The sequence below is a fragment of the Helianthus annuus genome, chromosome 16, assembly GCF_002127325.2.
Source record: "Helianthus annuus cultivar XRQ/B chromosome 16, HanXRQr2.0-SUNRISE, whole genome shotgun sequence".
Taxonomy (NCBI): Eukaryota; Viridiplantae; Streptophyta; class Magnoliopsida; order Asterales; family Asteraceae; genus Helianthus; species Helianthus annuus.
In genome coordinates this window covers 73,821,378-73,835,762 of record NC_035448.2, presented here as the reverse complement: position 1 = coordinate 73,835,762, position 14,385 = coordinate 73,821,378, and the positions used below count along the sequence as shown (strand labels likewise).

The 14,385-nt window shown below is 35.2% G+C and overlaps 1 protein-coding gene across 7 annotated transcripts; it reads left to right on the top strand.

Annotated features, from left to right (window-relative positions):
* Nucleotides 1-682: 682 nt before the first annotated feature.
* LOC110917505 (protein FAR1-RELATED SEQUENCE 5-like) lies at nucleotides 683-13,566 on the top strand. 7 transcript variants are annotated; one of them, XM_035985847.1, is made up of 20 exons: nucleotides 684-1,033; nucleotides 1,162-1,350; nucleotides 1,511-1,608; nucleotides 1,953-2,059; nucleotides 2,781-3,738; nucleotides 3,819-3,892; nucleotides 3,988-4,060; nucleotides 4,120-4,202; nucleotides 5,837-6,057; nucleotides 6,158-6,273; nucleotides 6,351-6,511; nucleotides 6,594-6,748; nucleotides 7,015-7,132; nucleotides 8,235-8,432; nucleotides 10,180-10,242; nucleotides 10,356-10,482; nucleotides 10,775-11,534; nucleotides 11,621-11,879; nucleotides 12,069-12,632; nucleotides 12,718-13,566. In XM_035985847.1, the coding sequence occupies exons 17-20, from the start codon at nucleotides 10,828-10,830 to the stop codon at nucleotides 13,495-13,497; spliced, it is 2,310 nt and encodes a 769-aa protein (XP_035841740.1). In that variant the 5' UTR covers nucleotides 684-1,033; nucleotides 1,162-1,350; nucleotides 1,511-1,608; nucleotides 1,953-2,059; nucleotides 2,781-3,738; nucleotides 3,819-3,892; nucleotides 3,988-4,060; nucleotides 4,120-4,202; nucleotides 5,837-6,057; nucleotides 6,158-6,273; nucleotides 6,351-6,511; nucleotides 6,594-6,748; nucleotides 7,015-7,132; nucleotides 8,235-8,432; nucleotides 10,180-10,242; nucleotides 10,356-10,482; nucleotides 10,775-10,827; the 3' UTR covers nucleotides 13,498-13,566. The 7 variants fall into 7 exon arrangements, 6 of the variants coding, with proteins under 6 accessions (XP_035841738.1, XP_035841740.1, XP_035841741.1 ...); XM_035985848.1 differs by lacking the exon at nucleotides 7,015-7,132 and having other exon boundaries at nucleotides 685-1,033; nucleotides 3,988-4,037; XM_035985846.1 differs by lacking the exon at nucleotides 7,015-7,132 and having other exon boundaries at nucleotides 686-1,033; nucleotides 1,487-1,608.
* Nucleotides 13,567-14,385: the final 819 nt, after the last annotated feature.

Genomic DNA, 14,385 nt, shown 5'->3' with positions numbered 1-14,385 from the left:
AATGTTTCTCTCAATCTTTCAATCCTTTAAATAATCCCCAACTCATATCATTCAACACCCTCCAACCTTCAATTTCTTCAGTCCATGATTTGCTTGCTATAACTGTTGTCATTTAACATAAAAGATGTTGTGATGAAGTTGAATTTTTTTTTAGATTATTTGCTATCCATAATGGTTTTCCTATAAAGTTAAGAGGGTGTGATTATGAAGCTGAATAATTGTGTGTTGCAGGGACTATAAAGGGGTTATGACTTATTCGTATTGTAATTTCAGTCCCTTAAGGGTATTATGGCCTTTTAACCATAATCCTAACGTTCAACTAACGGCAGTTAATGGGAGAGACTTGACTGCAAGCAATTGACAACCACAGGGACCGGAGTGTTGAATTTTTTCAAATGAGGACTGAAAATGTGATTGAGTGTAAACCTAGGGACTGAAATTGTGCTTTACTCTAAATTTACTAAAATGACCAAATTACCTTGATATAATACAATGTGTAGTTAATTGTATCTTAATTACATATATTGTACGTGTAAATAACTCAAACAAACAAAAAATCACCCCTTTATCAACTCCCATTCCACGTTCGTTTTTTCCTTCAAATCTACTACTTCTAATAAAACAAAACCATCTTAGGCCACTTGACAGGCTCTTACACCAATTATTGCCACCTGGCATCTCCTTAGGCCTTCTTTTGTTTGTTTAGGAGGGAAAACTTCTTCCGCTTCTTTTCTAAAGCCGTGATTGAACAATCCGTTTTACAAACCCCGCTCAAACCCTAAAAACTATAACGCCGCACATTGCATTTCTTCAATCGATCTCTTCAATCCTTTTATTTGATTTTATCCTGTAAGTAAGAAGGCTCATAATTTTCCAAATAGCGATTGACAACCACATAGCCAACATTGCCCATGAAATCAGGCCTAAGAAGATATGAAATGGTCGCCATACTTGATACCAATGCTTGGATTGTATGAATCGCCCTATCTGCTCTCTTTGTCTCAATCATCACAAGGACCAACAAACCATTTAGGTTATGATTCCTCTTTTTTTGCCATTAATGACGTATCGATCTGAATTGAATCAGTGTTAGGATTAGGGTTTAGAGCGTTTTTTTTTTGTATGAATAATGTTGATGTGTATATGTGATTAACATTGTAGGAGTTTTGAAGCATGATGACGAGGGTTTGAATGCTAAATCTCTTTCATCTTCTACATTTGAGATTCGAAAATTGGGTTTTTAGGCATGTAGTCGGGGCTCCTTACAGAATGCAGATTGCATTCTTTTTTTTCCAAATGAGCACCAATTTCCTTCACAATTGGGTTTTATCGTGAGGTTTCTTTTAGCTGGTAAACTTTTAGATTTTCTTCTTTGTACTCCCTCTTACTCTGTTAGTTGTTTTTCGATTTGGGTTTTTTAATTACACTATTAACCGAGATTTGAAGGACATTTTAATAAAGATTATCACTTTGCTTGAATCTTCAGTAATCTTGGATTACAATGTTGCAGTGACTCAGTTGATGAGTTATAGCGGCTGAAAGGAAGGCTAACTTAAATAATGAGCAACTGTGATGCAGCTGATGCTTTGTGTCTTCATTTTTCTACAGGTAAAATGTAGCTGATGCTGATGCTTTGTGTCTTCATTTACCCCTCTTTTAGTTTTTAACCTAAACGGGTTCACTGAAACTGACCCGTCCTGCAGTTTGTGTAACCACAGTTAAAAACAAAATGAAGGCTAACTTAACATGTAGCTGATACTTTGTGTCTTCATTTTTATACAGCTATAAGGGGGTAATATGATTAAAGGAAGGCTAACTATTTTTTATACAGGCTAACTTAAATAATGAGCAGCTGATGTTGTTCATATGCTTTTGGTATTCCTTTTGATGTCTTGAATATTTTATTTATTTATTGTCACATTGCTGAATTGTAAGTTGAATTCTTTTTATAGTACTATGTTCATCTTGGAGTGATATCTGGTGATTTAGCAAGATTTGAGTAGTGGGAGATTTAGTAAAGACTTATCGAGATATCTCTGGTGATTCTACCAAATCTTAGGTAATTGTTTTTTAAAATTATATTGTTCTTTAAAATTCTAAATACATAGAGAGAGGAGTATGGGACGGACCAAGAGAGTGGAAGGGGTAGTTTACTATTAATGTTTTTTAATTACATTTACCTCTGTTATTATTACTTTTTAACTCAAAAGTTGTATATACATTATTATTTTCTAAATAAAGCCATATCATAAACCAAAGGGGTGGTGGTTGTGACCCATTCGCTAAAGGCAAAGCTTTTAAGACCAAGCGTAGTCGTAGCAAAACAGGGCGTTTTTTTGCCCGAAAATGCAAAACAACGGCCGAGTCGCGGCCCCCGGGGCGTTTTTCTTGGATTTTAAAGTGTGTTTACATAAGGTTAAGATGTTTGTGTTAAAAGGGTATAATAGTAAAATTGTAGGTAGATATTGTTTAGTAGTCAGTTTACCCCCCGGTACACCTAACCTGCATTTAATAACACGTAACCAACACTGCGCATAACCGACACCTAAACGCATGAAACGACGCCAAAATGCGCGTAACAGGCATTAAACACATGTATCTGGCACTGGTTACTCGTGTAAAGCCGGTTTCGTGTCGAGTGCTGCTTCAGTGCTTACCAGGCTGGGTTACGCACGTGTCCCAGCCCGGATACGCGTAACTAGAGTAAAAAACGCGTAATAGACGATTATGGCTATTTACTCTTGGATTTATGATGTAATTTTTTGTTTATTTTACTACAGATGACCACCCACTAGGTTGAATGGGTCGTGTTCGGATCAACCCACGAAATCTCGGTTTGTGTTCGGGTTCATATGTATGATACGATTTTCGGGTTCGGGTCGAGTTTGGGTTCGTGTAAATTTTCGGGTTCGGATAGGGTTGAACCCGCCAATCTGCGAACACGACCCGAATCCACCGCATTTAATCTCACTTGATATATGTATTTATCTGTTAGCAATATGTTTTTATTTAGAAAAATCTCGATATATGTGTTTGTTTGTTAGCAATCTGTTTTTTTAGAAAAATCGTGATTTTCTTTACGTATTTGCAGATTTTCTTTCCTGCAATGACCAAAATCATTTCAACTTTAGGTCCTCGGTCACATTTCATCTTTAGCAGTGTGACATCTTTTGTTTATACTGACAACATCAACACCAATTTATAAACTAATAGACGGGTATAATGATGTAAATTATCGATGTTGTGATTGTCATTCATAACCTAATTAACATAAAGCGGAACAATTTATAAACTAATAGACGAGTATAATGATGTAAATTATCGACTCCGCCGCAACGCACGGGTTTCCACTAACTTAAAAAGCTTCTTCTCAAGTATACAACTTAACTTAAAAGGACTACCTGATGTGAGATTGATTTTGTTGTATTATTGTAGGAGCTCAAGAATGGTGATGTTGCAGCTGAAAATGAAGCTGATTCAGACGACGGTGCCAGTTCGGATGAAGTGCATGAGCTTTTATATACGGTTTAAGGTTTTAATTATAAACATAATTACTTTTGTTACAATAAATGTTATCCTACCGAAGAATGTTGTAGAGCTAGACTCTAAAGCAGAAGAGGGGAGCAGTGATGATGCGAGGACTCCGAGGGCTCAGGCGGAGAAGATGATGGTTCTGAAGAGGAGGATGAACCTAAAACCATAAAGATAACCGTTTATGTTCCATCAGCAACAAAAGCGGTTGGTGTTTTGTGTTCATATTTGTTTTGATTAATTTTAATGTGTATGGTTGTTTCACTAATAAATGTTACATATGGCAGCCTCAAACTCCAGCAATATGATCCAAAGCTTTGTTTGTCGGCAATCTAAGTTACTCTGTGGGAGAAATTGATATGTATGTACAGCTTATATATAAATTTTGCAACTTCACCGCCGTTTGACTGTTTTTGGCTACCAATTAATTACCTTGTGGACTTAATTTTTTCAAAGATGCGGGTGAAGTTGTTGAGCTCCGACTTTCCTTGAGAGATGGTCGATTTGTAGGTTATGCGCAACTCAAAAGGTTTATTTTAATCCTTTTCTTTATTATTTTAGTTAAATTCGGCATATTTCTATTTGCAGGCCCTTGAACTCAAAAATGAATTATTACGCGACCGTGCTGTGAGATTTGATTTAGCAAAGGAAAAGGGTGCTTACACTCCTGGGTACTGATTCTTTCTTATTAAGATTTCATATCTGATTAAAAGTTACAACATGAATCGACGATTGAAAATTTATTATGTTTACTCGACCGTGCTGTGAGACTTGATTTAGCAAAGGAAAAGGGTGCTTACACTCCTAGGTACTATTTCGTTCTTATTAAGATTTCATATCTGATTGAAATTTACAACATGAATCGACGATTGAAATTTTATTATGTAGCAATGATAGGTCATCACAAAAGAGTGGGCGATCTCAACTACGACCTATATTTGTAAGGGGAGTTGGTACCGATGACGGTTTTGACGATGGTCGTCTGGGGGTTCGCCGCGGTTCATTGCTGTGCTTACACACTAGGCTACCCTTTTCTGAAAGCTCTTGCATATCATAATTCCACAAGTCTCTGAGTTATACACTCCGGTGTTATTATTTAGAATCTTTATTTTTGGTCTGTTGCACAGGTTAAGAGTAGCCTTAAGGAGCAAAAGTGAAAGTGCACTAATTTAACGTTATTTTACTAATTTCGTGAAAATAACGTTAAAAGATGAGGACGGTTAATCATGCAACATTGGTGGCGTTGATAGCTGAAAGATAAAAGGGTACATGAACTAATCGGTCTTTGTCCCGATTGCTGAGTGTTATGTGCCTTATGTCCAAGGCTTGATGCAAAACTACGATCGAGCCAGGGGTCTCACTGGAAGCAGCCTCTCTATTCCTACGGGGTAGAGGTAAGGTTGTCTACATCTTACCCTCCTCAGACCCTACCTTTGCTTTGCTATTGGTGGGATTTACTGAGTATGATGATGATGATGGAAAGATTTCAAGGATGGCTATTCCTAAAGATTTTGAATCGGGTGCTTCTAAAAGGTATTTTTTTTTTAAATTTAAAAGTTAAATATGTGTATTTTGATCTTTGTTGTAATAAATTAATTTCGGGGACAAGATGACGGTGTGAAGATTGACTTTTGACTTTATTTGGAAAACCAGGGGTAGAATTAGGGGTGGTGGGAAAATCGACAAAGAGGGTGATACGAAACTCCAGCAAGCAGAAGTATTAGAGCAATAGGCTTTCAATTTATATTTCAAACCACAAAAACGGATTTCCTTCATTTACTTATCCTTTCAGTTATTTTATATCTATAGTACGTTGGTTCGTTTGGGTTATGTTTTAGAAGTTTTAACAAATATCTCAAATGTGTCGTGTATGGTAAAAAGGGAACTGGCCAAATAGTTGGATATTTGTGTTCTTTTATACACCGATTGTTTATGAATTTTGTCAATTTACTTAAAGTGAATTACTTGAAAAGATATCAATATTGAAGATGCTTTGGTAATTTGCCAATCATTTTGCAGCCAAATGATGATTCTGAAACCATTTTTTGGTTTTCTATATATGCCATTTAATGTGTCTTTTATATTTAATTTTTTGTTAATAAAGATGTTTTTTTTCACATGATTGAGACCTTCTGGATACCCAATTCATTTTCAAATCTTAATCTATTCATAATGTATGTTTAGATACTGTATATATTTACAATTCTTAGATTATATTTCATTGGATTTAAATGTTGTGTTTTTATAATGTTGAAGTGATAAAATTTATGGTTGGATGATATGCTTCCTTCGTTCGCAATGGCAGAGCTGTCGTCTCATCAGAGTGGGCGGTTGAAGAAAATTTGGTCAGGATTGTGTGCAAATTGAGAAGAGGGAAAGTAGGTTGAGCTGTTGACGCAGTTATGTTGGATGCTTTCGATTAAATGGAAGATTCACTAAGCACGTTTTTGTGGATTTCTTTGTGCATGTGCTTATGGTACTAATGACCGTGATTTCTTATATCGATTCTTTTCAACAAGAGTCCAGGTATACATTACACATTGATGCTCATTATGTTAGATGTACGGAAGAAGGGATGTATTTTTAAGTAAATATTGAGATATTGACTTTTTGTTATGTGTCGCAGCATGTGGCATTATCTACTGCAGCGAACATGTGTAAAAACTTCCATATGATGCAACTAATTTTGTAATGAATGACGTTCCCTTATTGACTAATCTTCTTTAGCACCATGATGCCAAAGTGGGTACTCTCAAGTTTAAATTTTATCTGTTGAAGACTGGTTAACTGATTTTCTTTTTATTTTACTATATTTTAAGGTTTTGGAGTGTGCTTCGGTTTGTTTGATTCGAATTGCGAAGGCGTTTGCCTCATCATCTGATCAGCTAGACAAGCTTTGTATCCATGGATTGGTTAAACAAGCAACCTCTCTCATTTCAACCAGCTGTTCTGGCCTCAGTACATCTACATAACATATACTGTACATACATGATTTTCTTTTCTTTTTTGATAAGATAGTATTACTATTTAGGGGCAGCATCACTTAAAGTTATCCAATGCAGGGCTTAATCTGATTGATATCCTATATGTGCATCTGGCTCTCCCTTAGGATCCAAAACTTTCTCTTTCTAAGGATCATTGGGGATTCTCAAAGGCATATCATCCGTTTGTTGCAACAATGCATGTGTCACCTTCCTTGAGTAGACCACCAGAGGAGGTAATATTGTTTTACATGTCTTATCTTAATTACCACAGTCTACTTTCATCACTTACACTCACGAACGACGTGTATTGAATAAATTTGTTTCATTTGGGTGTGCATATTTTTGGGATTATGAATTCGGCAAACATATCCAAATTTCATGTGAATTTAAACATATGCATTAGACTAGAGAGTGCCAAGTGAACAAAAAAAAGTTTTTGTTAACAAACTTTGGGTTAAAAATCTGAATCATGTTTCCATTGGGATATGTTATGACAAAGTTACAAGTCAAAAGTGAACAAAAGGTGTTGATCAGTTACCCACTTGCGGCATGGTTGAAGAAATCTTCAGGTCTTCGTGCAAAAGCACTTGACAAGATACAAATTTATTCATGTCATGGTAAGTTAAAGAAATCCACTTAATCTTCTTTATAAAATCACATTTAAATGTGTCGAAATTATGCAACGTTTTTTTGTCAAAAACATCATTTTCTGGGGTTTAAAGCAGTGTTTGTTTCAAATTTATGCACTTTTTGGGTCATAAAACGACACTTTTATGCGTCAAAAAAGTGAACTATTATGGGTTAAAAAACTGCAACGATAGTTTCAAAATGTTACACTTATGGGTCAAAAAATTAACTTTTAGGGTTAAAAAATTAAAGTGTGTGTTTCAAACTTCTGCACTTTTAGGGATTAAAAACCTGCAGCGTTTGTATAAAAATCTACAATTTGTGGGTAAAAAAACTTCACTTTTAGGGGTAAAATTTCTGCACGTCTATGGGTCAGAAAACTGCATTTTTATGGTTTAAATAGTTCAGTTTTTTCTGGTTAAATTTCTACACTGTTTGTATCTATTTTGTAGTTGCAATATTCAGCTTTGTAGGTAATATTTTTGCAACTATGTTCATGTGTATGCTAAAGTGAAAAAGGGAAAAGAGATGAGAAGTGAAAAAAGACAAAAAAGGCTATAAATTAAAAAGCATGTGGGCGAAGGAAACGTCTTTTCATCATCCCAAAAATATATGTATCTAATCTAATTTGGTTGTTTTATATCCGGCTTCATTTGGTCATTTACAAGTGTCTTTATTCCTTCTTATACTTACTTTTTGATATATAAGTAGTCACATATAGTTCTGAATGAAGTTGGGAACCAAATGTAGTGGATGATCTTAACGTGTCAAACGGTTTGGATACGGTAACTCTTGATACAAAAAAAGAATATCTAATGTTACAATTGGTTGCTTTTGTTGGTGTGGTTTAATTGGAATCATCACATAGTGGTGTATAATATCTTTTGAGGTTCATTCCTGGTCCATGCTTTCATTTATAAAAGCCAAAAGGTTCATAATGGATGGATTTTGTAGCCATCTTAATGTAACAAACCTACAATCTTGAATTCAACAAGCAATTGGGAGTTATTTTTTTGGGTAGTTTTGTTTGACCAGATATATTTTTAAACTTCTTGATGCTTAGATTATTGTTATTTTTTTAAATTATTGTAGGACAACGCGTGAGGTGTTTCCGGCTGTTGACAGAGGGAAGTGTTGAAACTAGCAACTCAGAGTAAAATTGATTGTCATCTTCACCAAAATTTATGTCGTGTCGTGGTTGATGTCTGAGCATTCAATTAAAGCTCCGATTGCGCCAAACGTTGGGATTGCTGTGAGGCATGTGCATCGCTCGCATTATGGAAAAAAAAGGTGTGTGTAGTTTTCATAATTAGGAATATATTCTTTTGGTATTGCTGTTTTGCCTAATGTTGAACATAATGAACGCTAAAATAAATAAAATACTAGCGCATAATGAGCAGGTTAAGTAGGCGCCAGTCTTTTTCATCTGGTAGGCTTAACATGTTTGGGAATACATTACATAGTTTTCCTTCATTTAACCAAAGTATTTCCGGAAAAAAAATCACCTCAGCATCTCGTGGTTCGTTTAGTCGAACTAGATTTGGGTTAAGGTAGGTTGTGGCAGCAGTGAGAGGGGTAGGTCGCAGCAGCGTTCATGTCTGGAGAGTGCATAGAATGGTGGTTGGTGGTATTTGTCGATTTAGATCTTTATCAGTTCATAGGTTTCATGAAATCTTAATTAGTTATATAACTTAAATTGACCCAAATCAACCTACTTTAAACACAAAAAATACCCAAAGCAACCCAACAACTCATATTTTTTTTTAGAATAAATCATGTCTACCATGAGTAGTTCAATTGATAACTTTCAAAATTATTGGACAGACTATTATTTTATGTCCAGAAATTACAATATAAAACAGTTGCCTGCTTTTTGTTTAAACAGTTAAAACTAACACAAGAGCATGATTTGGTTTTGAAAGATGAACTTATAAATAAATACTCCCATTTTAGCTTTTCAACAACCTACATTTGTCAACTAGAATTCTACTAGATATATTTATGTCACATTTGACACAACCGAACCAATGCTCACATCTGCTTGCTTTTTGAACCTTGATTTTTTGAAGTTTTGTTTTTCATTTATCTAAACTTTTAATAGATTTAGTTTCTTTGTGCTCGCAAGGACTATTTATCAATTATCATAGAAAACCTAAGAATCATTGCTATGAGAAAAAAATGATTTTACACAAACTTTAATATGTGTATGTGAAAAAAATAATAACTATAGAATATTTAAATATTATTTGTTAGGGTGCTCGGAGTGGGAGCCATGGAGGTTGCATTGGCACAATACCTGTAGTGTGTAAATAACATGTTTATAGCAGAAGTTTCTACGGGAGGTTGCTAGCCGAACACTTAATAGCTTAAGGACAACAAATAAACCAAAGGCTATTTGGCTTTTATTATGTTGTCCGACCCATTGTCCACCTATAGTCAATATATATATATATATATATATATATATATATATATATATATATATATAGGATAGGAGTTGGCCAGAAAGTCCAAATTTCCTAAAAAGTGTAAAAAGTCATAAAACACCATAATGTCAACCATAAAACACACCAAAAACCCACAAATAATATGATGAAGATTACTAAAACATCATGTATGTGGGTTTTGTGTTGTGTTTTAGATGTTAAGGCTCTGATTGTGGAATGACAAATATTATTGTGTTTTATGTTGTTTAGCATTGTGTGTTTTATACTCATAGTTCTACGATGGTGTGTTTGAAGTTTTTATGGACTATTAGAGTTTGAATATGGTGTTTTAGTAATATTCATTCTATTATTTGTGAGTTTTAGGTGTGTTTTATGCCTGAAATTATTGTGTTTTATGACTTTTTACACTTTTTAGGAAAAACACACTTTCCGTAGGATCCCCACTCTATATATATATATAAAGTATAATGTACAAAAGGGGTAATCGTACTTCACGTACGCTAATATGCTGACCGTCAGATCTGTTTGATCATCTCGCAATTAAGGTTTAATCATTAAGGGCAGATTAGTATTTTTCATTCTTGTCACAGGGGTAATTCAGACATTTACTAAAAACAAGGAAATTACGCGAGTTCGTTATCTCCAGCATCCCGGTAATTACGATCAGTATCAGTTTCAATTAATTTCCATTTTCAAATTATAAAATTAGCGGTTATTGGTGGGCGAGTAGGGTTTCATCAGTTTTTTCTTTGTAATGGATCCACAGAGTAGTAATGCTCGAAACATAGATGATGTCGAATTTGAAGATGCTGAGGTCGATACCGGACATGATGATGCAGAGCAATATCGGAATCCGACATCAGACAACAACGTTACCTTAGACGATCAGACTAGTAAGTTGTAAAGTAAATGGCTTTATTAAATGTGTTGTGTTTTATCTCCATCATTTTCACAATTATTAGTTTTCTTAAATGTATTTTTAATCACAAGTGTTTGTTTGAATTCAAGAGAAGTTTAATTTACTGGTTGTTTTTTGTTTATGCGGTATTAGATTCTGAAGCGTTATTATATTACATGCGTTATTTATAGTTGATGCGTAATTTTTTTTTTGTTTCAATTTTCATGATTTTATTTTATTTCTATGTATGTTTATAATATTTTCTTGTTGTCATTTTTTAAATTTAGATGAAAGATTGTATATCCCAGAGGTAGCTTCATCATGTGTTCCTGTTATTGGAATGGAGTTCTCTTCCATAGAACAAGCATATGTTTTTTATCAGACATATGCCAAGAAGGCAGGGTTCTCCGCTCGAAAAGGAGGTGAACATCATGTTGGTGGTATTATCAAGTCTAAATATTTTGTGTGTTCAAAAGAGGGGCATAAACCACAGGTATTTGATGAGAATTATTCGAAGTTGTCTAAGCCATATAAACGTAGGAACAGACCGACTATTCGAACCGGCTGTAAAGCACAAATTAAGCTTTGTTCGACGGATGGGGTGTTGTTTAAGGTTGATAAGTTTGTTCAATCTCATAATCATTCATTCGTGTGCCCCAAAGATATGCACTTATTACCAGCTTATAGACATCTGTCTGAGACACAAGAAGAGATGATATGGGAGCTTGGTACATTGAATCTTGGGCCAGTGAAAGCCTTTAATATAATGAGAAAAAGATACGGAGGGTTTGAAAATGTAGGCGCAACTAAAGACGATTGCAAGAATTTTAGAGCTAGGATACATAGCTACATCGGACAGTATGATGCAGATATGGTTATCAATAGGTTGACCGATAAAAAGCAGTTTATGGTTGATTATTCATTCTTTCATTTGGTTGATGAAAACAAACGATTAACCGGCCTGTTTTGGGCCGATGGCTTGTGCAAACGTAATTATGCTGAGTTTGGAGATGTCATATCGTTTGATGCTACATTTAAAACCAACAAGTTAGTCATCACTTCAAGCTTATTACTGTTATTTTTTTTATAATCATCTTGTTTTTTTATTCATTTTTTGAATTCACATTTTGAAGGTATAAAATGGTTTTTGTACCTTTTACTGGTATTGATAATCATCGTCGAAATGTGACACTTGGAGCCGGGTTGTTAGCATCCGAAAGCATTGAATCATACAAGTGGCTTTTACAGTCATTTTTGAACTCATTTGGTAAGCAGTCGAATGTGGTTGTCACTGATCAGGATCCCGCGATGAAACAAGCCATCGAAGCAGTGTTCGATAAGAGTAGGCATAGATTATGTATGTGGCACATAATGAAGAAACTTGCTGATAAGGTTAGGTTCAAATAGAGTATGCGTGATTATGTTTAGAACTGGATTAATAGTTGTATTGGCTTCATATGTTTATTTGCCCAGACTAAAAGTATTCATCATGCATTATTATTTTCATCATGCGTTATTATGTTCATTATTCATTTTTTTCATTACCCTTGTTCAATAAGTTCCAATTCTTTGGTTTAATAGGTCGGACATCAGCTGTGCAATAACGAAGACTTTAAGAGACGTATGTGTGACATTGTATGGACAGATTCGATTACGCCAGAAACGTTTGAGAGAGACTGGAAGCTGATAATGATTGATTTCGGTCTAACTGAGAATAAGTGGATTGATGATATGTTTGGCATGAGATCTTCGTGGATCCCAGCGTTCTATCGTCATGAGCCTATGTCTGGGCTTATGCGGACCACTTCTAGATCAGAGAGCGAAAACCATTTTTTCTGTCAAGTGGCGAATTCTCAACTTACCCTTGTTGAGTTCTTTAACCATTTTGATGGTGCAATGGACATTCAAAGATTCAACCATCGGAAGAATGACCATATATCTAGAAATACAGTCCCCGATAACTTTTCTGAATCTACTCTAGAGGATGATGCCATGAAAATTTACACCAGGTCAATTTTTGCTGATCAACAGGCAGAGTTACAAGGAACACTGTCCGAGTGCCTTCCGATGGAGACTAAAATTGAGGAACCTTTTTTGAAGATAAGTATGAAGGATTGGAAAGCTCACGGCGACGGTTTATTAGAGGTAATAGTATATACACCAGCTAATATGCGTTTATTGCCAAACCATGTTTCCTTTTTATTTTATTTTTATTATTTTTTTTGTGTAGGAATGTTTCAAGAAGGGGGAGGATGTAATTGCATTATGCACTTGTCGCAGGTTTGAACAATATGGATTGTTGTGCAAGCATATATATTTCGTGTTCAAGATGTTCAAAGTGAAGGAAATTCCCAACAAGTATGTAATGAGAAGATGGACTAAAGATGTGGTACCGAATGATCTTAATAATACATTTGATATTACTGTTGACGGTGATGATGCGCATAAAAAGGCCAAAGAGGTTGCGTATGAGATTATGCAGACTGGAGAGTATCTTATTGGTAACCTGATCAAAGATTTCGATCATCTACTTATAGTCAGGGATCGGATGAGAGAGATGAAAGAAATGGTTGATGAACTTCGCATAACCAAGCCCATCGACCCTAAGTTTGATAGATATTCAAGGTTAATTGGTTACGAGAAACCAAACACTGACGATCCACCTACAGTCCGTGTGCCAACTGGTATTAGAAACAAAGGACGTGGTTCACATAAGCGCATTAAATCAAAAAAAGAGAAAATTATTAGTCTAAAAGGCAAGAGAGGTCGGACATGCAGTCACTGCAATATCAAAGGTCATGACATTCGAACTTGCAAGGTGTTGAAGGGTGAAGCTACTGCTGCTGATAAGGTTGCCAATAAGGAGGGGAGGAAAAGAAGAGCAATTCAGTTAGAGAAGGATCCTAATTTAGTTGATGAAGAGGACGAGGAGGTTGAAACTGGTGACGAAGAGGAGTTTGAGGAGTCCGACGAAGCAGAAGATAGTGATTTTGAATGCGAAGACGAGTAGTGTTTGAACAACATAAACATTCCATATTTAATGATTTTGTTATGACTGAACTTTATGTAATCTATGACATTCACATGTTTTTTTTTACATGATATGCGTGATTAAATATCTCAATTGATTTTTTTACCCCTTTTTGTGATTAATCATAACCATACACAGGACTATTTGAAATGGAGACTTCAAGTGACCAAACACTGATTCTCATCTCCATAACTAGCGTAATAAAATAAAAACTCATGCGTGATAATAATTAACATGCACTTTTTTCATATCAATATTGCTAAAGCAACATTCAAAAAAGTATGAGACATCAAGTGACATAACACTGATTCTCATCATCATAACTAGCTATGGGTGGATGATTTGCCAAAATATACCCCCACATATAAGTTCAATACACATAAAACTAGACTTAAAACTACCATTGTTCAAAATACCAACAACACATTAGGTCATCCCGAAAATCAACAAAATAGTGTATTAATCAGCCATACCACCTACTTCGGTGACATTATCTTCCCAACCTCCTTCTCGGACGTCTCCATCTTCTCTTCAACGGTCTCCACTGCATCTTTCAGATATGAGTATACCAAGTTATCTGCAGATGCTTGATCCTTCATCAGTTGTATTCCTTTCTCCCTCAACAAAGACTTTGGTTCTTCCAGCAGCATTCCCCACACTTCCTGGTTTTTTTTTGTTGTTCTAATAGCCTTCCCTGCATATCCAGAATACTGTTACAAGAGTTAACATTAGAAGCAAGTTCCGTTAACCTGCGGGTATTCAAGAGCTCCTTGATTGCTTCGTTCGCGGGATCTGTCGACATTGTTGTTTTTGAAGAGAGTTTGATATATATTTTTTTTGAGTATATGCCTAATGGGGGGTGAGTGA

Bases quoted from the DNA above. Each gene is read 5' to 3' on its own strand.
- LOC110917505 (XM_035985845.1), top strand. From the start codon at position 10,828: ATGGAGTTCTCTTCCATAGAACAAGCATATGTTTTTTATCAGACATAT. The intron at 11,535-11,620 runs GTTAGTCATCAC...CACATTTTGAAG, and splicing joins GCTACATTTAAAACCAACAA to GTATAAAATGGTTTTTGTAC. The intron at 11,880-12,068 runs GTTAGGTTCAAA...TTGGTTTAATAG, and splicing joins TGAAGAAACTTGCTGATAAG to GTCGGACATCAGCTGTGCAA.